The sequence below is a fragment of the Liolophura sinensis genome, chromosome 1, assembly GCF_032854445.1.
Source record: "Liolophura sinensis isolate JHLJ2023 chromosome 1, CUHK_Ljap_v2, whole genome shotgun sequence".
NCBI classification, from domain to species: domain Eukaryota; kingdom Metazoa; phylum Mollusca; class Polyplacophora; order Chitonida; family Chitonidae; genus Liolophura; species Liolophura sinensis.
In genome coordinates, this window is record NC_088295.1 from 39,048,830 (window position 1) to 39,073,172 (window position 24,343).

The window sequence follows — 24,343 nt, forward strand, 5'->3', positions numbered from 1 at the left end:
AATGCAAGAGGTAACAAGACATCAAGACGAACAGCAAAACAGACAATGCCGTCTGGCAAGGTGTTAATGGCTGTGAAATTCATGTAAGGCAAAACCACGCTTTTGAGTTAAAACTGGATTTTAGCAGACAGACTTGTGTCAGTCCTATCATTTTGAAGGCAATTCATGCTGACAAGTGTGATTTCACACTAGATAAACTGTTTCCCTCTTGATGACTGAAATACATAGGATGGTCCTCCTGTGAACTCTGAAGTGAAGCAGTTCTTCAAATACAATGTTGACAGGCAAAAACCTCAACATACCCTAATTCCTCAACCTTTTCATATATGAAAAAGCAAGATTAAATGCAGTTTATGCACATTTTAATTTTTTAATTTGGAGACAAACGACACTGGTTGGGTTGGTCAATTTGAGGGCTTCACAAAAAGTGTAATTTTATCAGTCTACACAGAATAATGCCTTGAGAATATGCTTAAATAAACATCTTGCCAACATGCGAAACTGTTTGAGAATTGCAGTATTACAAAAAGTGGCATAACTTTAAAGCCATAACCATAATTTTAAAGCCATGGTACTTGTTAATAACAGGCTCCTGCTGGGAAGGTAGAGACAACAAGTTAAAAATTTATGTACTGCGGATATACATGCAGTTGTAAAGACAATAAGGGGGTGAGTGAGTGAGTGCTTGGGGTTTAACGTTGTACTCAACAATTTTTCAGTCATATGACGACGAAGGAATCATTAGGGTGCATGTACGTTTAATGTGCCTCCCTTGTTGCAGGACGGATTTCCACCGCTCTTTTATTTAGTGCTGCTTCACTGAGACGACTTACCGAAGGCAAGTAAGCCGCCCCGCCCGAGCCATTATACTGATATGGGTCAACCAGTCGTTGCACTATCCCCTTCATGCTGAACGCCAAGCGAGGAAGTTATAACTTCCTCTTTTAAAGTCTTAGGTGTGACTCGATCAAGGATTGATCCTGGATCTACCGGTCCCAAAGCGGACGCTCTACCAACTAAGACAATAAGGTTATGGACTGATATGTGCACAGACAGATGCCATGGTATAACACGACCCGACAGTGTACAAAAATGGATGTCTGGAGTGGGATCTCTCAGGGTTTGCTTTGCACATATGTCAGTCTATTACAATCCCCATCCATCAAAACACCAAAGACTTGGACGGCCAAAGTTTGAAACATGTCAGATAAATTCTTCCTAACTTCTCTTCAAAGTATGATCTAGCAGTCTTCAACACCAATTAGCAACTCATACGTATGACCTTTGAGGTAGATGTTCTCCTCTTCATTAAAAGTCCAATAAGTCCTTCTCCCTCCTCCCCCACCCGTACCCCTGCTTCCCCTTCACCCCACCCCCATAAGGCTGCTTTACTTGTTCCGTTACAACACAGTCTAATTCATACTCACTGGTCTGAACAAGAGTCCCGTAGGATTGGCAACGTCTTGGAATAAAACCAATTCCAATGCAAATGAAGCTGTGGCAAGACACTTTTGATACCACACAGAGCTGGTGTTTTACAGAGATCAAGGAGACGTAAAAACCAACAGAAAGCTTGTTCAATCTGCAAAACATACAAAAAAAACTGCTTGGTACTTCCTTGTGTCTTGCAGTAGTTTTTAACACAGAAAGAGAAAAACAGAAGGATAAGTCATGCAGGAAAAGAAAATGTCACACAAGCCATTCCTTTCTTGAATAATGCAAAGGGAAGGCAGGAAAACATTTGAAAAAACAACCTAGAAACATCAGACAAAGAGCAAAAATGTAAAATTCACAATATGGGTCTTCTTTTCTGTTTATTTTGGAAACAGATACAAATTGAACCTGGCACGTTTTAACACCTTTAATCCTGCAAGTCTGGGAAAAAAATTAAATTGTCAATTCCACTACAACACTGAATTTTAGGACACATGTATATTTTCCTGTAGAAGGTCCTGTAGGCAAAATGAATTGGGCTAGAACAAAGCTTTTTGCCTGGAAAAAACATAAACAGGAGTGCCAATGATCAAACAGGTAATTACCTGTGTCATCAGATCAAACACTCACCTGGTCCAGCTTTCCATCATCAAGATTGGGAATGGTAGGTAAGGCTGAATGCAGGTAAGTGTACATCAAAGTCAGCAGGGGATACAGGTGGGGTAAGGCGGAGTGCTCCAGGGATGTCCAGCCTCTTGTACCTTCAAGACGAGATGGTTGAGTAATTATATTTATTTATTTCTTGGATTGGTGTTGAACGCCATACTCAAGAATTTTGCACTTACACATATGTAAGGGCCGTCAGAATTTTGGGTGGTGGAAATCAGGAGTGGCCTTGAGCAACAAACTGCTCTATACCAGGTACCAGATAAATCTCCTTACTAAAAGCTACAGTTAAATCAGTCAGTGAGAAGTAAATCCTGCTGAGTGATCTCCCTGGTCAGTCACCACCTGGCAGCAGGCAAGAACAGCACTTAACATGTAAGTGAATGAACCTTCCAGGTCCCCTATGTGATCACAGCTTCTCACAGGTCCCCTATGTTATCACAGATTCCCACTTGTCCCGAATGGGATCACAGATTCCCACAGGTCCCGTATGTGATCACAGATTCCCACAGATCCTCCATGTGATTACAGATTCTCACAGGTCCCCTATGTGATCACTGATTCCCACAGGTCCCCCATGTGATCACATATTCCCACAAGTCCCCTATGTGATTACAGATTCCTACAGGTCCTCTATGTGATCACAGATTTCCACAGGTCCCCTATGTGATCACTTATTCCTACAGGTCCTCTATGTGATCAAAGATTTCCACAGGTCCCTTATGTGATCACTTATTCCCACAGGTCCCCATGTAAACACAATCCCACAAGCCCCCACATCTTCAGATTCCCAGAGGTCCCCTATGTGACCACCAATTCCCATTGGTCCCCTATGTGATCACAGATTCCCACAGGTCCCCTATGTGATCACTGATTTTCACAGGTCCCCTATGTGATCACAGATTCCCCCAGGTCCCCTATGTGATCACAGATTCCCACAGGTCCCCCATGTAATCACTGATTCCCACAGGTCCCCCATGTGACCACCAATTCCCAACACCCATTATTCATGCACCCAAAGGAAAAACAAAAAGTGCTTATTTCTTTCCCTCTGGAAAATCATGGTTTTAAAGTAACCCTAGCTCAATCACATGGTAGTCAGTGGCTCTACTTTTCCTTTTTAATTATTGCTTCTTGCCATACTTTTCACTTATATAAGGGCAGTCTGTGCTCACTTCCGCAACTTTGTAAATCAATGTTTTGTAACTTTTCCTGTAAATGACTTCGCCTTTATTAAATATGGCGCTATAACCAACACATCTTTTACAAAAAAAAAAGTTATGAGAAATTTGACATCTGTTTTAAAATACGTCTTTTGAGTGGGCCCTGTATATTGGTCTTGTGTTGGTGCCATAACCTGCAGTCTTACACCTTATCAAACATCACTGATAATCAGACAACCCATCACTGATTCTTATAAATTTTCCACTGCCCGTATGAATAAAAAACGCAGCTTAAAATATTTCCACACAACGCACATGTTAGTAAACAGCGCCACTGTCAGTCACGAGTAGTCCAGGGCAGACTTGCCCCTACTGGAGACACCTATACTCGGAAACACAATCGGCAGTATGCCCGACTGACACTGCTGGAGTTGCGCACGAGCCAGTCATTGAAATCAAGGAACTGCAGTCATTCATCGCTAAAATGACACTTGCCTGGCATCTCTAATGCTTTTTTTTTTCACGCACCAAATCAGTCTCAATGACTACAGCGTAAGTTCTTACTATCAAACCAAAAAATGGCGATCTTAGAACTCTGGCGGAGAAAAGGAAGTCTGTAGTGGCGCAAAACTATGACCACTTCCAGCCGCTTTCGGTGCATGCCCGTTGCCAGTTGATTCACAGATTCTTACCTCCCAGTAACTTTCTTCACAACTAAATCAAGTACTTTTAAGGACATTCACATAAAAATGGTCAAATTCAAGCACTGTCCAGTCCTTGAATTACCAAAATAAAATTCAAGTACTTTCAAGCTTTCTAGAACCCATGCGAACCCTGTATTTATCTGATTGGTCTTTTATGCCCAATTCAAGAATATTTCTCTTATATGACAGCAGCCAGCATTACGGTGGGAGGAAGCCAGGCAGAACCCAGGGAAAACCCATTATCAACTGCAGGTTGCTGACAGACCATCCCACGTATGGTCGGAGAGGAGCCAGCATGAGCAAGACTTGAACTGGACACCGATGTCACATTGGAGGATCACACGCAGTCTCTAAAGAACTTCACGTCAGACAACCAAGGCCAATGGCAACAGGGAAACCTGGAAAATTCACCGAGTAAGAATGGTACTGAACTCTTGCCTTCTGTGACTATTACAATTGAATGACTGATAATCATATACTTAATTAAATGCAAATGGAATGATACATTCACAGTACCACTGCCATATAGAAGAGGGAGAAAGTTTCTCAACACAATGATATCTTAGATAAATGTCCTTATTCAGGCAAAAGAAAACATCATCACAACAGTAAAACACATTCAATAACTTCAAATTTATGAAACAGCCAAAAGATAACATTTCCACGTCTTCACATCTCTTCCATGTTTAGCTCATTTTGTATCTTTTAGAACTGTTCAGAATGTGATGGCAAAACCAATCCCGGAGCATTTTATACATGCTGCAAATTTCTAGCTCAAAAACTTTTAAGTAATAATTCAAAATTTATAAAGTTTTTGTAACGTTTCAATAATATCTCATTTGCTAATCTCATTCTGCAACATTCAATTTTTTGTCTTAAATCATTTGAACGACTGAAGAAAAGTCTGAAATTAACTTTGGATGTTTCCAGCATGAGCAGAATATGACTGAAAAATGACAATCTAATCCAATCCATTTTGATAGTTATAAAAAACGTAACAAAGTCTAAAATTATTCTTAAATAACTGATAAAGAAATGTTCACTGAATACAAATTGAAATTTTTCAGTTTCATCGGTGTAACAGGCGATCACCAGGGGAAGAGTATGGATAAATTTTTACTGTCGGAAATCTCTTGCAAATCCCCTAACACCCCCCCCCCTCCCCCAACAATGCTATCAAACAGGTCCAGTGATCCAGGGAGCTTCTCTAAGGCAAAGGTAACAATTTATTTTGCTTGGGGAGAGAGCTAATGGCGACAGACGGGTGAAGATGACGAACTGCAGGGATGAAGACAACCCCATTGAGCTGCCGAGGTCTAGGAGAATTTGTTGATGGCGTAATAGCTCTGACAATTGCTCATCAATTACCAGCCATATCGCATTAGGAACACGGGGCATGTCACAACCCTCTATTATTTACCTCTTCAATCAATATTAAAGGGGCTGTGGAGGGTCCGTTATGTATATAAGATGTGCTCCTGAGCAAACTCGCATCAGGCCGGCAATTAGGCTCAGCGCACTACACCATACGCCGGCATCACGATTGCAACAGGCACAGTGTCGCCGTGGAAGCGCTCCGCTTCTGGAGTCAATAGCCAGTTTAAACCCTTTACTCTAGCGCAGGGAAAACCCCCATATATCAGGCTTAAGGTAAGTCATCCAAGAACTATTCTATTTGACAGTATAAACATTACAGCCTTTGTACCTTTCTTCAAAAGCTTTCCATGCACCTCTAGAATGTTCACATACAATGGAATTCAACATTTATACTGAATTTCTCCTACTTTTTATCCTCTCGGCTTTTACTGCTATTTTAAATTCTTCACAAAACCACAAGAATACTGGGACTTGCATCATTCACCATATACATTTATGCTCGTGCTTATTCATATATACACCATTAGAAAAAACATTTCTCATTTTGAAGTCAATTATTATGACAGTGACATGTCTGTATGTGTTTGTTAAGTCTATGAGTACATAAAGTGGATATCATAGCCATTAAAACCTGAGATCCTCAATTTACCTATTCTGTACCATTGCAGAATTCCAAACCTATACATGCACATCTTCTCCATGTTTTACCAATGATAAGTACATTACATGAATTGGCCATGTAAAGAGCTTGATATCAATATATAGGTTGGCTTGACTGTAAATTTTCAAATTTTTCGACATCTAAAGCACTTCAATCAGTTGAATTTGTGCATACAATTATTTTGAATAAAAAATTAAACATAATAAATTAATTAAAAATAATTTGTTCCTATCATTAAAGATGCCAACTTCTCTCAGAATGTTTCAAAACATCGGTGGCAATGGAGGATGAAAAGCTTGAGCATTAGGGTAGTTGCCTTTTTCTTGAAAAGCATCCAGATTCGCTCAAACAATCTGTAACAGCACACTCGGTATTAGCACAGTTTTTAAATGTCATATTCTTCCATTTTTTTCTTGTCATTTTACTCTCCACTTTGACATATTCAATCATTTATATTTCCTTTCCTTTTTTCAACCCTTCACTAAATTGTTATCTCATTCAATCAGCGCTTTAATGCCTTCATGCATAAATGTTTCTTTTTCTGCAAGAAACTTGCTGGAACAAGCCCCTTTCCACATAAGGCTCAGCCAAAATTAGATGGTATTCATTTCAATGCCGCTAATACTTCCGTTCAACATGGCCTTTTGCGGCAATATCTGCCAGGTCATTAACGTCTTCCCTTTTTCCCCCTTCACCCATGTCTTAGCACCTTGTCATTGCCATGCCAACTGTGCGTCTATAAAACCATCATTATGACAGCCTTACCCATAATCAGGGTCGGAGGCTATCAGCTTTGACAATGGCACCCTGACAACAGATCACCATCGATACGAAGATAGGCTTGTAACGACATATGTCAACACTTCATCATGGGAAACCATCGCCTGTCAACATTGATGAGCTTGATGATAGTAACAGGGGATAAAGTTCCAAGAGGCGGGCAGATAATATCCCAAAAGAAAAGGAAATCTCCATCAAAAATAATTTCTATTTGGAAAGGTTAATACATTCATCTGACTGTCAAAGGATTTATTTCTCTTCTTAAGTGCTGAAAAAAATTAATTTTAACATCTGTAAAACATTCTCAGCAAACTGTTCTAAGGCTTAATTCCAGCCTAACTAAAATAACAAATACATTTCTTTCTCTTCCATTACAGTGAATATACATGTAGCTTTCTTTTTTTATTTCTGGCTGGCAACCACCAATGCTTTATTTGACATACATAAAAGACTGCTGTAGAAAAGCTGTATAGATTTACGCTGTTGCACTGCAGCCTGCATGGCAACAGACGGACAACAGTATAACACTGACATACACTTGGGATATTTTCAATGCAGACAGAAGGAATCATTTCCTCAATAATCCCATGTGCAGCAATATTTTTTCAGCGAATTCCGTGTAAACCCTGTACTCCCTTGAGCAGTGTTAGTTATACTGTTGACGGAGTTGTGAAAATCAATTCTCAGCAAACAGAGACCCAGGCAGACTTTACTGAAGTTTTCGACCGAGCTGATCTAATGACAGGCTTTGTTACATCAGAGTATGCCATGGGTCTGTGATTGTTGAGCAGACTACCTGATCATTTGTACCCACACAACACACAGCACATCAGTCCTGCCTAATTTTTGCTGTCATCTGCGTGAGTGCATGTGACAATGCATCTAATGCATGTACACGGCAGCATAACCTATTGGTACTGCTGCACATGAAGTATCCCGTGTATGTGTACATTCCCAAGACAGGAAGAAGACTGGCCAGATACGAATCATTCTACTACAGAGACATGTACATTCACAGGCAAATGTATAGCAACAAGGCTACTAAGCCACACACCTGTACACTGTAAACTTCAGAAGTTGACCACTTAATAATAGATGCAAAAGGGGGCCTTTTATTACCTTCAGAGATGAAGGATAGACAGGTCATTTTACTATTTTGACAGATGCAGGACTAGACAGGTAATTTTGTCATCTTGACAGATGCAAGACTAGACAGGTCATTTTGTTTACCCTCACAGATGCAAGACTAGACAGGTCATTTCATTACATTGTACCTTGACAGTTGCTGAATTAGATAAGTCATTTTATTACATTGACAGATGCAATATTAGATAGGCCATTTTGTCATCCTGACAGATGAAGGACTAAGCAGGTCATTTTGTTACCTTCACAGATGCAGGACTAGACAGGTCATGTCATTACATTGTACCTTGACAGATGCTGAATTAAACAGGTCATTTATTGCCTTGACAGATGCAATATTAGATAGGCCATTTTGTTATCTAGACAGATGAAGGACTAAGCAGGTCATCATGTTATCCTGACAGATGAACAACTACATGTAAGCAGGTCAATTTATCTTGACAGATGAAAGATGAATGCCATTTTGTTATCTTGATGGATGAAGAACTAGGGAGGTCATTTTAATAATAACATTGACAGAAAATGGAAAAAACAGACCATTTTGTTATCTTGATGGATGAAGGACTAAGCAGGTCATTCTATCATCTTGACAGATGAAGGACTAAGCAGGTCATTTTGTTATGGTGACAGATGACAGACTAAGCAGGTCATTTTATTATCTTCAAAGATGAAGCACTAGACAAGTCATTTCGTTATCTTGACAGATGAAGGACTAAGCAGGTCGTTTTGTTATGGTGACAGATGACAGACTAAGCAGGTCATTTTATTATCTTCAAAGATGAAGCACTAGACAAGTCATTTCGTTATCTTGACAGATGAAGGACTAAGCAGGTCGTTTTGTTAGGGTGACAGATGAAGGACTAAGCAGGTCATTTTATTATCTTCAAAGATGAAGCACTAGACAGGTCATTTTGTTATCTTGACTGATGAAGGACTAAGCAGGTCATTTTGTTAGGGTGACAGATGAAGGACTAAGTAGGTCATTTTGGTATATTGACAGATGACAGACTAAGCAGGTCATTTTATTATCTTCACAGATGAAGGACTAAAACAGGCAATTTTGGTATGTTGACAAATGACAGACTAAGCAGGTCATTTTATTATCTTCACAGATGGACGACTAAATAGCCATTTTGGTATGTTGTCAGATGACAGACTAAGCAGGTCATTTTATTATCTTCACAGATGGATGACTAAACAGCCATTTTGGTATGTTGACAGATGACAGACTAAGCAGGTCATTTTATTATCTTCACAGATGAAGGACTAGACAGGTCATTTTATTATCTTCAAAGACGAAGGACTAGACAGGTCATTTTGTTATCTTGACAGATGAAGGACTAAGAAGGCCATTTTGTTGTGTTGACAAATGACAGACTAAGCCGGTCATTTTGACAGATGACAGACTAAGCAGGTCATTTTATTATCTTGACAGATGAAGGACTAGATAGGTCATTTTGTTATCTTGACAGATGCAGGACTAGGTGGGTCAGTTTGTTATCTTGCAGATGCAAGGCTAGGTGGGTCAGTTTAAAAACATGGCAGCTGAAGGACCCAGCTGGGCCCGGTTTCACGAAGCACTCGTGAACATTATGTTCACTTAACTATCACAGCAACTAATATGTTGTCAAGGTAGTTGCTAGTTTGTAATGTTAAAAGAGCTTTGTGAACTGGACGCAGGCCATTTTATTAACCAACTGACATAGGACTAGAACTGTCCATGGCCATAGCTGGTGGAGGACTAAAAACAAAAAACCTGAAATAAATGCAACTTCGAATAGGACAATCGAAAAACGAATATTAAACTGTAGGAACAAGAACCAACTCAACCATGCCCGTAAATGGCCTTCACCCAGATCCCATGGCTCAAAGTGTACAGTTGTATCCAACTCTTTGACCCACGCCTTTCATCCAATTACAGAACAGCAATGGAAGTTGAAAATCTGTGTGAAGAAATTTCTGCTGAGTAATAAAAGGTAAGCATGAACAAATAGAAGAAGAATGGGGTGAGATTACCCCATTAGGGAGCTGTAGCGCCCTAATGAGGGTCTGCGATCAGGCGTTCACACCCAGACCAAACCACATCGACCGCCCTGTGTGGACCTGCTCCACGTGAGGGATTCTAGGAAGCATTTTAAATCTAATTTTTACCACTCACAGATAATATCTATTTATAGTGTACAGCCAATTTGCCTCCATCAGTAGCCACAGAGATGCCGGAGACTTAGTTAAGTCCCAGATCCAAGGGCTCTGATGGAAATCTGACCCGCTCAGCGCAGCCTTGTACAATGACGACGCAGCTCTAAATTACTGCACCTTCTACTAGTGTCATTTCACATGTAACCGGAGAAGACACAGTGACATGTTCCAGCTGATTCCAAAATGGCTGGGAACAGTTTTACTCCTAATGATAAACTAGAACAGACACCGGCTCCGAATAGCTGACGGCCAAACTAGAGTGTTTGTGATAGGTTCTTTGAGAGCCTGTTTTTGAGACTTTTTTCTTATTTAGATTTATCAACTGTAGATGTACCCTACACTACTGACATTTTTAGTTTGATTGGTGTTTTATGTGGTACTCAAGAATATTTGACTTAAACGACGGTGGCCCGCATTATGGAGGGAGGAAAACCGGGCAGAGCCCGGGGGAAACCCACGACCATCCGCAGGTTGCTTAAAGATCTTCCCACGTACGGCCCGAGAGGAAGCCTATCACATTATCTAGTACAGATGAACATGATAGTTACATTTTTGGAGTCAGATATCATGCTAGCTTCCAGACAAATTTAAAATATTTTGTATGGCCAGAAGAACTCACGGAATCAGGCAGAATAAGCAACTTTAGTTATTGGCAAAATTTTAGGTCATTTACATTAACGGTGAATAATTTGGGTACAAACTTGATGAAATGTCAATATGTACCTAATAATTGATCTTAAAATGTTAAAGAAATCTCAAGAAAGCACATTTGCTCTCACTGAAAAAAATAACCAACAGAATCAGAATTTGGATAGTAGCTGTTTTTCTTAAAAACAAAACTGAAATGACACACACTTATTTAAATATTTATTTCAATGACTGGTGCTTTGCGACATTACACCCAGGAGTACTTATAGCCAGACTTGGGAACAGAAGAATCTAGACAAAGCTTGTAGGGATCAATACCACATATCAATCTAACCAGCTACACGTACGGAGCAGGATGTGGTCGTATGATTCGGGTGCTTGCTTTACAATGACATGGACACATGAGGTACAGACAAATCTGTGAGTGGGCCGTGGCCGTGTGGATCAGGTGCTTGTGTTACAATCACTTGGACACATGAGGTGAGGGATATAACTCAGCAATGCACAGGGAATTTGTAGATCCCCCCCCCCCCCCCCATTTTCTGTCACTTGCCATTTATGGGGACATGGTGACAGCAATTGGTCAACACACTCACATGCGGCTGTTTGTACATTTTAAGTTCTGGACCACTTGTCTTCCACCAATATAGTACTGCATTAATAAATAAACACATGAAAAAATTCATGATGTAAAGTGGCAATAGACACAGGAATCAAACATCCGACCTGATTGGACGAGGGCCAGTGGTCTTTTCTGTAAGTCTGGATGTATTTTCAATAGTTTGCCAAAAGAGGTAAACTTTGTGATGAACAAGCCTCCTTAAAAACTTTGCACAAAAATTTTAGAATATTCCAGTCGAAATGAAAAATTATGATCCAATAGTATAAGAGGGTTAAACTTAATATGTGCCAACAGCACACACTCTGTACATGTATTAAGACGAAAAAGTGAACAAATTGCATGTGGCTGTTTTCGCACCATGTAGTGCTTTATCTAGTGAAATGGCATTTTTCTCTTGAAACCATGATCAATATTTCATCAGCTTACAGAGATGTGTTCCAATAAAACATGCCTCCAGAGGACAACTAATCAGTTTATTCGGGTGATAAACACCGATTTCTGCAAGAAACTTCTATCTAGTTGTCAAAAAGTGCTACTAATTGCATTTCAGTTCAATTTTCCTTGCACAAATGAACAGCTTTCAATATTTCAATCCAGCCCCATAAATATGACCTTACAGGCACATAAATTCAATACTGATTGGCTGAACAGGCTGACTGGATTATACCTAGGCAAAGTAGCAATTTCGTAAAAATATGACAAGCTATATATGTGTGTTGCTAAACATATGCGGAACGGCATATTTAATGTAAGTTTAAGTATTTTATTGTGGTATTTTGTATAGCTGATGAGTGGCCTCTGTAGCCGAGGTGGTTAGGACGCCAGCACGGTGCAATGACCCAGCACAGTCACAGTGAGTTAAAGTCCAGCTCATGCTGGCTTCCTCTCCAGCCATAAGGGGGGGAAGGTCTTGCAGCAGCCTGCGGATGGTCGTGGGTTTTCCCCAGGCTCTGCTTGGCTTCTTCGCACCATAATCTTGACAGCCATTGTATACCTGAAATATTCTTGAGAATGGCATACAAACACCAATAAAACAAAAAAACAAATAAATATACAGTTGAAGCACCGGATACTATTTTCAAATACTGCATGACGCATCATTATTCTTTGTTGCATGAGGACATTGCATTCCCCTGTCCCGACTTTAAATGAAACTGACAGAAGGAATGCAGGGCAAGAAAGCGTAGCAGTAAACAATAATAATTAAGCTAGATGTATTCTAAAACATTACTGATTTGTGATATAAGTTAATAAAGGCTTATCACAAATCAGTAATGCATTTAAGTTCAAATTCCTCTGAATCAAGACAGAGTTCCAATAACAGATCTTTAGTTAGAATTTTAAGGTAAACATTCAAGCTCACCAAAACGAACAACTCAGCATTCATAATTTCTTTTCGATTTCAAAATAACAACTTCTAAAGCTGACACACAAGTCACATACAGTTGTAAAACATAGGTTCCGGTCTAAACACCAAAGACTGAATGGTTGTTTTATAATAAGGAACATTTTCAATAGGTCACATTCAAACAAATTCATTCCGGCATTTTACATGCTAATCTGTTTATATTAGAACCCCACACCCCCACACCCACCACCCGTTGGCTTTTATCGAGCACAAGACAATCTATTCAAAACCAAGGCAGCTTAACAGTCAGCAATAAACTAAATGGAGCGGAAATGAAAATGTCATGGCATACTCATGTGCTGGCAATAAATCAAATAAATGCCAACAAATTTATCTTCAGTAAAGCAAATAAGACAGATGACAAATCAGGGAATATGATTTTCTTGGAAAGATAGCCTGGGTCTAGGATAATGCTACTTAACACAATAATGTCTGCTGCCAGGTAGCATCTTGACTCTTGTAGAAGGATGCATTGTGTACACAGATTGGAACTGAAGATAAATTTCTCTTATCACAAATTATACAAACAGGTGACAACTAGTTATGAAATCTTACTTTCAGAGCCGAAAATTCTTGCAATCTAATATACAGTCACGGAAAAAATTATTAGACCACTCATATTTTCTTTGGTTTCTTGTTCATTTTAATGCCTGGCAACCCTAAAGGTGTATTAACCGAAGATTACAATGAATACGACAAAAATCCAGCTGATTCCATAATACTTTGTCGTATTTGATATGCTTTAAGGTCAGTTTTATTCCTAGGGTGTATGCGAGGCAATTTCATGGTTTCCATTTACATGGAAACTTACATAAAGAGTGGTTTCCTGTTTACATGTAGGCTTACCTAAATAGGGGTCTCTTGTTTATATATTAAGACGCAGCACAACTCGGTAGTTGTCAGCTCTCATAATGCCTAAAACGAAAGAATTATGTGGAGCCAGAAAGGCAGCCATCTTGGCACAGCTGGATACTGGATTGAGCGAGCGACAAGTGGCCAAAAAACTGAAGATCTCTAAGACAGCAGTTCATTACACCAAGAAAAAGCAAGCCGAACATGGTACTACAAAACTGCTAGCTGGTCGAGGCAGGAAACGTCTTTCTATCCCACGAGATGACCGAGCACTCATCCGGTCCTGTATTAAGAATCGTCGTCAGACCTCCAGAGACCTTACAAATGAGTGGGCATTGTCAACAAATGTGACTTGTTCAGCAAGAACAGTTCGAAACCGACTTCTTGAAGCTGGTCTAAAGTCGCACAGGGCACGGAAGAAGGCCCGCTTGCGTTTTGCGAGGGATCACAAGAATTGGACTGTTGATGATTGGGCTAAAGTTCTCTTCAGTGATGAATCCAATTTTGAGTTGATGCCTACTCCAGCCAACTTACTGGTTAGGAGGAAGCCTGGGGAAGCCTACAAACCAGACTGCCTTGCTCCTACTGTAAAGCATGGGGGTGGATCAGTGATGATCTGGGGTTGTTTCAGTATGGGTGGAACAGGACAGATGCAGTTGTGTGAAGGGAGAATGAACCAAGTCACATACAGAGCTACTCTTGAAAACAGTCTTCTTCCATCAGAAGAGGAAATGCTAAACTCTTTCCTGGCTCGAATGACTGGATTTTCCAACAAGACAATGCCCCTTGTCACACGGCAAGGTCAGTTAAAACCTGGATAGAGAACCGGAACATTCGAACCATGAATTGGCCTGCTCAGTCACCTGATCTGAATCCAATTGAAAACCTGTGGAATATTATCAAGTTCAAAATGGAGAACCACAAGCCCAAAAACAAAGCAAATTTGTTCGAATTTTTGCAACAGGAATGGGCTGCTGTGACCGCAGGGCAATGTAACAAACTGGTGGAGAGCATGCCAAGGCGCATGGCTGCAGTCATAAAAAACAATGGGCATGCAATCAAGTACTAACTCCCGTGTGAGACTGAGAGTCATGTGACTACGTGACTAGGAGACAGGAGAAAAAATGAAATGCCAAAATATTTTTGAGAATACAGTTGCCACATCTACAGATGTATGAACTTAAGTGATTTTGGTCATTGTCAAGAAAGTCATAGAGAACTGATAGATATCACCTCTTAAATAAAACCCTTATGAACTATTTCTGTTTTCATCACTTTCTTTGCCCAAACAAATGTTCCTTCAGTTGTGCAAGGTTTTAAAATGAACAAGAAATGGGAGAAAGCAAGGGTGGTCTAATAATTTTTTCCATGACTGTATTCTATCTACCAAGCAAATCTCAAATCTCCATGTAGCGTGTTCTCTATCAATCACTACGGATACAATTTCTACAAAAATGGCAAATACAAAGTCCATGCCAGCAAAGACGATTGTTGACATACTGACATGCATGTGGATGTGCAATGGGCTATTCCTCTGCATACACTGTGACTTTTTTGACTTTAATTCGAATTTATTGCTATTCAAAGCTAAAATTTCAGATGAATATATACGTAACGGTCAGGAAATGTTTGGAAATATCTGTGGAAGATATTTCTTCATGTTCACGCATGATACATAAACACATTAATAACAACTATTGAAAAATTGCATAAATATGATTTAAAGGCATACAGAATCGATGCTGATTGGCTGGCAGAGGAGATAGGGTTTCCTGGGTTAAACCTCCAGGGTTCAAATAAGTCATTTTTCAACGTACCAACCACTACTTTATGGGTGAAACTGAGTTTTCCTTTCAACTGATATTGAGTTTTTCTTTATTTTGACAGACTGTTTGAGATACTAAAATTTAGTGTTTTTGTACTTTACTATCCTTCACTGATTAAAGTAATTACCACTGCCTATATATGAACTCAAGCTAGCTTCCTAGTTGTTACTGCAAACTGATAATCAATGCACATATCAGTTATTGTATATCAGGATACCAGTCCAGTAAAGTGTAAAGGACAACCTGCACAGAAAGCTTACAACCTAGAGCATCAGTCTACACTGACTGAAACTCACAACATGAGCAATTGGTTTTGTCATCACTCTTCAAAAATATTCAACAGTCATAAATCATGACAGAATGGTCATGCATTAATGACTTATGGTATATGTGGTTTTCACTCTCAATCTGTAAAAGGCCATGTGAAACATCTAAAAATTGAAAATCATGCAACACCTTACCGTATGTACTGAAAACTAATCTCAATACTGCATCCAGATGAACATTCTGTGCATTATCTGAATTCTCTCAAAATGTTATCCTTACTTGTCAAAATAAGCCAAGGTTTCAAACAACAAAAGCAGTTCAAAACATAGTCTGATTTGACTTATTGACAGGTTATTAATCTCATGAAATTTACTGTGAAAACCAGCCGCCGATAATGACAAAATTAAGAGACTCACAAATAGTGAATTACCCCATAGAGTATTTACTATAATGATTTTTAAATGGAGATGGTAAATATTTAGAGAGAAAAAAATACACTGCTTCTTTATGTATCAATGATTTGTCACTTTTTCTATGTTGAATATGACCTGAAGTCATGTCTGCCACACATCTCCATGTTCAGTCTTTGAACAGAAAACGCACTTTTAGAGCCAATCGATGTCGCTGGTAAAGGTTCATATCTGGCAAAGAACGTTTTAATATTGCTGCTATATGCCGTTTATCAAACTTCAGAATCCTGATGGAAAACGAAACCTGGATGCAAAATGTGTGTTTGTATTGAGAGGAGCTGCAGATATTAGCGCCACCTGACATCAGTAAAACTGCGTGCGCTTGCATGCAGTCACTCGTGTTAGAGTGGGTCAAAAATAGAATGATAGAAGCCGAAGTGGGTCAAATGTCATGCTTAATTTCATATGACCCTCCGCTTCCAAAAAATTGCCTTCTTAGATCTAATCAAAGCAGAAGGTCATGAAGATTTCTGTAAAAGGGAAACTTGCAACGCGAACAGGTTGCCTTGTGGAACTTTTTAATATTTCTTTCTATATTCAAATTGAATAAATATAACCATTTATAGAATTTTTCATTCAATCCATGGACAGAAAACCAGCTCGTCCAGACGACTTCTATAAACCCCTGAACCCTGCAGCCAAATGGGCCATACCTAAAATTTAGCTCAGGCTTGGCAACAGCCAATCAGAATCTACATTAAAGGATATAGTATCGACGCTGATTGGCTGAAAGTGAAGACAGGATTTTCTGAGCTAAACTGTGCACTCTTGATCATGCTTGAATGAAAGTGCCATGCCCAAAAATTCAGCTTAGACTTGCCCATCTCTCAGAGCAGCCAATCAGTACAACTTTGTTTCCCTTCACAGGGCTAATTACACAAACTTACCTTGATGGTAGATGACAGATAGTCCTAAAGGTGATCTGTCTTTAGGGCTCAGGTTTGATATCCAAAAATCTTCCACTGCTTTCTTTCGCGTTAATAACTGGACAAGGTATAACCTGAAATAAGAGGCCATTTCAGAGTAAGTGAGATACATGTAAGTTGTTTACGCTTGCTGACATTTGTTAGACGATCAGTTGTACCAGTAAAAGTCTCACAGGCTGCTGTCCAGATCATATAGCACGAACATCCATAAACCCTTCCACAACAAACTTATTTCTTGAGTGGAAACGCAGAGGGAGGTTTGATCATTATGATACATGCCATCTCTAGACATTCCAAATCATCTCTGGTACACGGGTGGTATTTCTGAATTTCATTACAGATTTATTGATCCTTCTCACAATACATATGTGGTAAAAAATAAAAAAATTAAAAATATTTCTGCATATGCAAATTAGAGCAGAATTTTGTTTTCATATTTCTATTTATATATATGATTACATTAATTCAACAATGTATAGCTTTTAGTTACCTGTTCTGGAGACTTTCAAGAGTAAGGCGTAATTCTGACGCAAAGTCCACCCCATGATCGCGGCATACCTGGCGCATAACCATGATCAAACATTGCGGGTTCCATCGGGGATCATGAGCCTCATTTCCCAATATCTGCTGACATTCTGTGAAAACAAACAACAACAAAACATTATCATAATCTATTACCCAAAACTTATTAAAACATACCTAGTTTCTAGTTCGTTTAAATGTTTTTTATACTTAAGCAAAGAAGGTCACAGCATATACACTGATATTTAGTACAACATTAAAATAGCTAAGTGAGCAGATGGTCTGTTCTGTAAGCGGGCGATCTGGGTTCAATCCAGTCAGGTTTAAGACTGTAAAACTTGCCATCTCCTTACTTCTCTCAGTCAGCATTCAGCATAAGTAATGACACTGTGCTGATTACACCAGAACAAATACTTTAAATCCTCAACAGAACATTTTTAGCAAATATTAAAATTTCCTGGATAGATCTATTTTAATGCAGGTGTTGCATTAAACATAAAATCAAAGAAATAGCCAACATGTTCATGAACTTGTAACTTTGACAATGAAAGCTTGCTGAATGGAGTAATCCAAAATGTGTAACTTCAAATTTAACAGATAAAATCAAAACTACTTAGAACCACAAACTTTTGGTCAACCATGAGAGAGAATAGTTTCGTCTTCCAGCAAAAAAAAAAAAAAATAAACAACACTGCATGCAATTCATAAAACTGCCATGCTGTGATGAGGGCAGAATTAGGACTCTACACACTTCATCAGACATAGCACCTCAAGCCAATCACTTGGTATTGTAGTCTCCTGCTTAAGTTCGTACTAAACTCTAATGTGTTCGCTTATTGCTTAGATGTGCCCACAGCTTGTTTAATTAAACACATGGAAGAAGTGCCAAGTAGTCACAAAAAGAACTTCCTTTGCCGTTTATGAGGCAGCAACACAAATTGGCTATCACGTTCTTTCGCGCTTCTCCATGGGCTAGGAGGCATTTCCTGATTGATTAGTTACTGGTATGGCAATTCAGCAATACAGCAGGTGATTGGTTTAAGTCCATCACCAGTTACTATCTTCTTGGCCATTAGCTGTTAAACAGATTGTCCCGATCAGCTGTTCAGACCACAGTGGCTTGGTTCAGCCCATAATTTATCAAGACTCCATCGTAAGACTGTTTCATTCTACAGCTCTTGCTGCCAGAACCAAGTGACAATTCCACAATCTGCCACAGCTCTGGGTGCCAAAATAAACTGATAAATTGACACAGCTTTGGGAGCCAGAACCACCTGACAAATCCACACCTTGTCACAGCCTTAGGAGGCAGAACCAGCTGTCAAATCCACACCTTTTCAAAGCTTTGGGAGCCAGAAATAACATACAAATCCACACCTTGTTACAGCTTTGGGAGCCAGAACCAACAGACAATTCCACACAGCTTTGGGAGACAGAACTAACATAAAAATCCACACCTTGTTACAGCTTTGGGCGCCAGAACCAACACACAAATCCACACCTTGTTACACCTTTGGGAGCCAGAACCAACAGACAATTCCACACCTTGTCACAGCTTTGGGAGCCAGAAATAACGTACAAATTCATACCTTGTTACACCTTTGGGAGCCAGAACCAACAGACAATTCCACACAGCTTTGGGAGACAGAACTAACGTACAAATCCACACCCTGTTACGGCTTTGGGCGCCAGAACTAACATACAATTCCACACCTTGTCACAGCTTTGGGAGCCAGAAATAATGTACAAATCCATACCTTGTTACACCTTTGGGAGCCAGAACCAACAGACAATTCCACACAGCTTTGGGAGACAGAACTAACATACAAATCCACACCTTGTTACGGCTTTGGGCGCCAGAACTAACATACAAATCCACACCTTGTTACAGCTTTTGGAGCCAGAACCAACAGACAATTCCACACCTTTTCACACCTTTGGGAGCCAGAACCAACGGACAAATCCACACCATATCACACCTTTGGGAGACAGAACTAACGTACAAATCCACACCTTGTCACAGCTTTGGGAGCCAGAACTAACGTACAAATCCACACCTTGTCACAGCTTTAGGAGCCAGAAACAACAGACAAATCCACACCTTGTCACAGATTTAGAAGCCTGAACCAACACACAAATCTACACCTTGTCACAGCTTTGGGAGCCAGAACCAACAGACAAATCCACACCTTATCACACCTTTGGGAGCCAGAACTAATGTACAAATCCACACCTTGTCAAAGCTTTGGGAGCCAGAACCAACAGACAAATCCATATCTTGTCACACCTTTGGGAGCCAGAACTAATGTACAAATCCACACCTTGTCACAGATGACACTATTTAAAATGGTTTTTTAAGTCTTCTTCCAATACCTATGCAGGATCTAAACGCTGAAATGATCACATTCATCCTTTCTTGACAAATACAATCTTTGCTACTTTCAAGTTTCTCAAATGAAAATATTTTATTCAGTATATGAGGCATGAATAAATGCGATCTCTCACCAAGATACAAGATACAGAATAATGCATAAAAATGTCCATCGCCAGAAAATCAATAAACAAAATAAAAACAAAGTCATTTGAGTCATTCACAGAAGGAACATCCATTCCAACAGATAATTCTATATGACAATTTCCATGAAAAACAGCACTCGTGCATGTATTATCTCTTAAATACCAACATATTCAAAGTCCATCAACTTTCTTTCCTTTCATAATGATGGCAGTTAACACAAATCAACTATGGGCTACTAACTTATACATGTACCTGCCAATGAAAGAACAGTATGGACTATATCTCTTTCTAATTACATGACAAATTACTAATTTAAGGACAGTTGGAATTGTTCAATCAACTTTGCTATTAACATTACATGTATACTCATCCCAATGTAAATACCTAGCCTAATATAACCAATGTTCGCTTTAAATCCTCATAAATCCTTAAATCCTTTAAAATCCTCATTTTTCAAAGGCTACAAAGAGTACTCAAACAGATTTCTTGATCCTCTCTATCCCTTCTGATGGACAGTTACATTCTTCCGTTTATTACATGATTACACTGTGAAAGTAGTTCAATAATAATATAATTATAGATACAATGTAACCATTCTGTTATCTACATATGATAGTCTTTGATAACATATTTAGTTTATTGATATTTCCACAAGCAGAGCCAACTGCTACTCAGTCATACCTGCATTTCAAACATCCAAGCACTCAGTCAGTCAGAATTTCAGCCAGCTAATGAGGGATGAATTCAATGTCTACATCGTAAATCAATATGACAAATGCTCTGGCTTTCATGGTCTCTGATGTAGTCCTGAAGACTTACCTGGATTAAATTTCATCAGAAAGATTTCCCAGTCTTTGGCGGCAGAACATGTGAGCAGCGTTTCTACTTCCTTCTGAACGGTTTCCATCATTTGTGTGGCTAACATGATGGACTCCGGGTTTGAAATGTCATTCTTAGACAAGCACTGCTGCAAATCTTTGTCAACATTTTTTCTTTTTTGAAAGAAACTTTTAATCCAACACAAAGAAAGTTGCCAGCTGCTTAAAGACATCTGTTCAATGAAAATCTTGGTTCCATACTTCATTAAACTCAGTGTCTCCTGTATTTCCTCCACTGTTGTGTTACACATCGCTCTTTCCTTTCTATCAACGATGAGAACAAGAAAACGGATAAAACTTTTAGACGGAATAAATTCAAAGGTAAACATTTACTTGAAGAAAAAATCAGAAATGTAAATATTTCCACTAAAACCCATAAAACTCCACACTGTTCATTACAAAGTACCCACTTTTCCCGACTGAGATTTCAAAGACATCTCCCCCCAAACCTACATGTGTAAACTGTGAAATCTTGAACACTAACCCAGATCATATTTACCTTGCTGAATATATAGAATTTAGTTTATCCCAGGCATGAGTTATCATTGTACAGTTCTTGATGGTGTTTGCCAAGGTGCAATCCTGATTGAAATCCTCTATGGTCAATGGTGGATTTGGCTGCAAACCAATCTCTGTGGACATTTCATTGTTAAAAACACTGCTGTCATCTGTTGCAAGAGCTTCAAACTTCCTGTTAACTAACTGAAGCACTTTCTGCAATAATAAAAAAAAATCTTCAAACCAAAATCATATGATTTTTTTTAACTGGATGATAATAAATAAAACCAGAAAATTTATCTCAATAAAATCACATATAAGTACACATAACTTCATATATCCTATTAAACAGAGAGTAAAAATGAAACTTTCTGCATAATAAACAATTGATAAGGGCTATCAAAGAAAACAGAGATAAGTAGATTCAGAGGTGAACAGAACATCCTTTTTTCAGACACTCACTTTTTTTGTTGCAGTCATTTTCAAACCGTGGACATAAACGTCCAAGCTCGACGTTTTCAAGGCTTTCAGCAATGAAACTCCCCTGTCCACTTTCTGCTTTAACACCAGAGCCAAATTTAATAGGTGCTGAACTGTTGGTCTTTCACCACCAATCAAACTTTCCTTTACTTCTTCATGCAACTCAATCATCCAATCAGTGACAGCTTTTCCTGCCACACCAATTCCATGAAGAACAGTTTTCACATCCAGGTTGTCATAGCAACCACCTTCACCCTGCAATGCACAAAAAACACATCGATAATAAATATATTATGCCTAGTTCTTTACAGGTATTTTTAACTACATCTTTTCAGTAATCAGCTGGTGTGACAGTGGTAACAGTGGTGAGATACACACAATTGTAAAAGACATCAGCTATTGTTATTTATTTATCTGATTGGTGTTTTATGCCGTAATCAAGAATATTTCACTTATATGACAGCGGCCAACATTATGGTCGGAGGAAACCGGGCAGAGCCCGGGGGGAAACCCACAACCATGCGCAGGCTGCTGGCAGACCTTCCCACTCTCGGCCAGAGAGGAAGCCAGCATGAGCTGGACATGAACTCACAGCGACCACATTGATGAGAGGCTAACACGCTAACCAACTGAGCCTCAGAGGCCCCTCATAAGCTATTGCTGTTTAAGTACAAACTAAATGCCAGGCCATAGTGAGATAGTCCATGTTCTTGAACTAAAGTTGAAAGATAACACCAACCTCTCCCAGGATATAAATTTCCACTCCTCGGTTTCGCATAGCACGAGAAATTTCTCCATACTTGGGGTCCATGGCTAGGAATAGCCTGAATACAAAATGAATGACTGAATTCAAAACAGGTACTAATCCAACATGTTTTAACATTCCTTGTGTTTCCTAAAAGTGGAGATTTGGGTTATTCAGAGTGTCTAATATGCATCTAAATTACGTTAAGTATGTCTCAAACATAAACAATAGAACCAGAACGGCACACGAAAATGAATAAAACAGACCTGAAATTTGGGTGTGGTTTGATGACTGGCACTTGTCCATCAACCACACCTCTTTCGTTGACAGACAGCACTCCATTCGGTTCCAACAAGGCATTCAGTCGATCCAGGACAGAAGCACTGAGTAAAAAAAAAAAAAAGAAAAAAAAAAAACAAATATTTTACCGTTAATAGCTCCCTTTTCTCTAAAATCTAACCAAATGAATATGGCAAATATATGAAACAACCTCTCATGCACTAGATAAGAATTATATTTCCTTACTAGAATGTCAACAAACATGTCTGCAAGTATCAGTTAGTTCTGTTTCTTCAAACACACCAATTGGTCAATATTTATTTATCTGTCTCGTGTTTACCACTGTTTTCAGGAATTGAAATTGTGAATAATAGAGCCCCAATACTTCATTACTCACAATTAGGAATAATTATCTAAATTCTATTTGAATTTGCAATCACTGCTGCCTTAGTGATTTCCCTTTAATGACATGGAAGAAAGAGTTTGCTGTGACCACACCAGAGTTTGCTGTGTGGAACATGCCAAAACCTTGTGATAATCTGATCAATACATCCACACCTTTTGACCCCAACTCTACGGTGGTTTACATAACACGATTTGCTCGATCTTGCCCTGGTACTAAGACATCAGAACTGATCTACAGCCGCAGGCCGGTGAGGAAACGATGCAACAAATGCTCCTTCACCACTAACACCTAATGGCCCATCCAAAAATCAAATTTTTCAAAGAAACATCAACCACAACCTAGCCATAGCCAGTCCTAATTTAATTTTCTCCAATTAAGTCCCTCTATCAGCAAATATCTCTGTTACTGTAAAAGCCAGCCTTTCCACTCCCTAGAACATGAGTTGTACCCTAGTGAATCAGGCCTGCTCCTTGATAGAAATTATATCAATTATGATAACAAGTTTCCCCCATTTGTTCTCTTAGATAAGCTATTTGCCAGATGACTTCCTTGGGGACATTATCTACCTCATTAAATTCAGTCTTTGACAAGTCCACATTCGCCTGCAGATGTGGCAATAACAAAATACGTCCAACTGTCAGTAATTTACAGTGCCCATGGGAGTTACCACTTGTATCCACACCAAGAGAAAGTGAAGACTTAATTTGATTACATTAACTTAGATTCTAACAAGAGTAGAAAGTTAGCTGCTCTCAAAGCACAGTTTTTCAATTTATCTGCTCCACAACGGGCAATATTTCAATCCATCTGCTGTACGAAGAGCAATTTTTCAATTTATCTGCTCTGCAAAATGCAATATTTCAACTTATCC

At 39.2% G+C, this 24,343-nt stretch overlaps 1 protein-coding gene across 1 annotated transcript in view; it reads right to left on the reverse strand.

The window, feature by feature from the left end:
- Nucleotides 1-24,343, reverse strand: part of LOC135482159 (midasin-like) — a 106,273-nt gene that overhangs the window by 29,723 nt on the left and 52,207 nt on the right. The window contains 9 exon segments of the mRNA XM_064762018.1: nucleotides 1,428-1,582; nucleotides 2,065-2,195; nucleotides 17,108-17,220; nucleotides 17,637-17,781; nucleotides 21,006-21,328; nucleotides 21,564-21,778; nucleotides 22,025-22,297; nucleotides 22,782-22,866; nucleotides 23,054-23,170. Of these exon segments, the coding sequence (XP_064618088.1) occupies nucleotides 1,428-1,582; nucleotides 2,065-2,195; nucleotides 17,108-17,220; nucleotides 17,637-17,781; nucleotides 21,006-21,328; nucleotides 21,564-21,778; nucleotides 22,025-22,297; nucleotides 22,782-22,866; nucleotides 23,054-23,170 (1,557 nt within the window).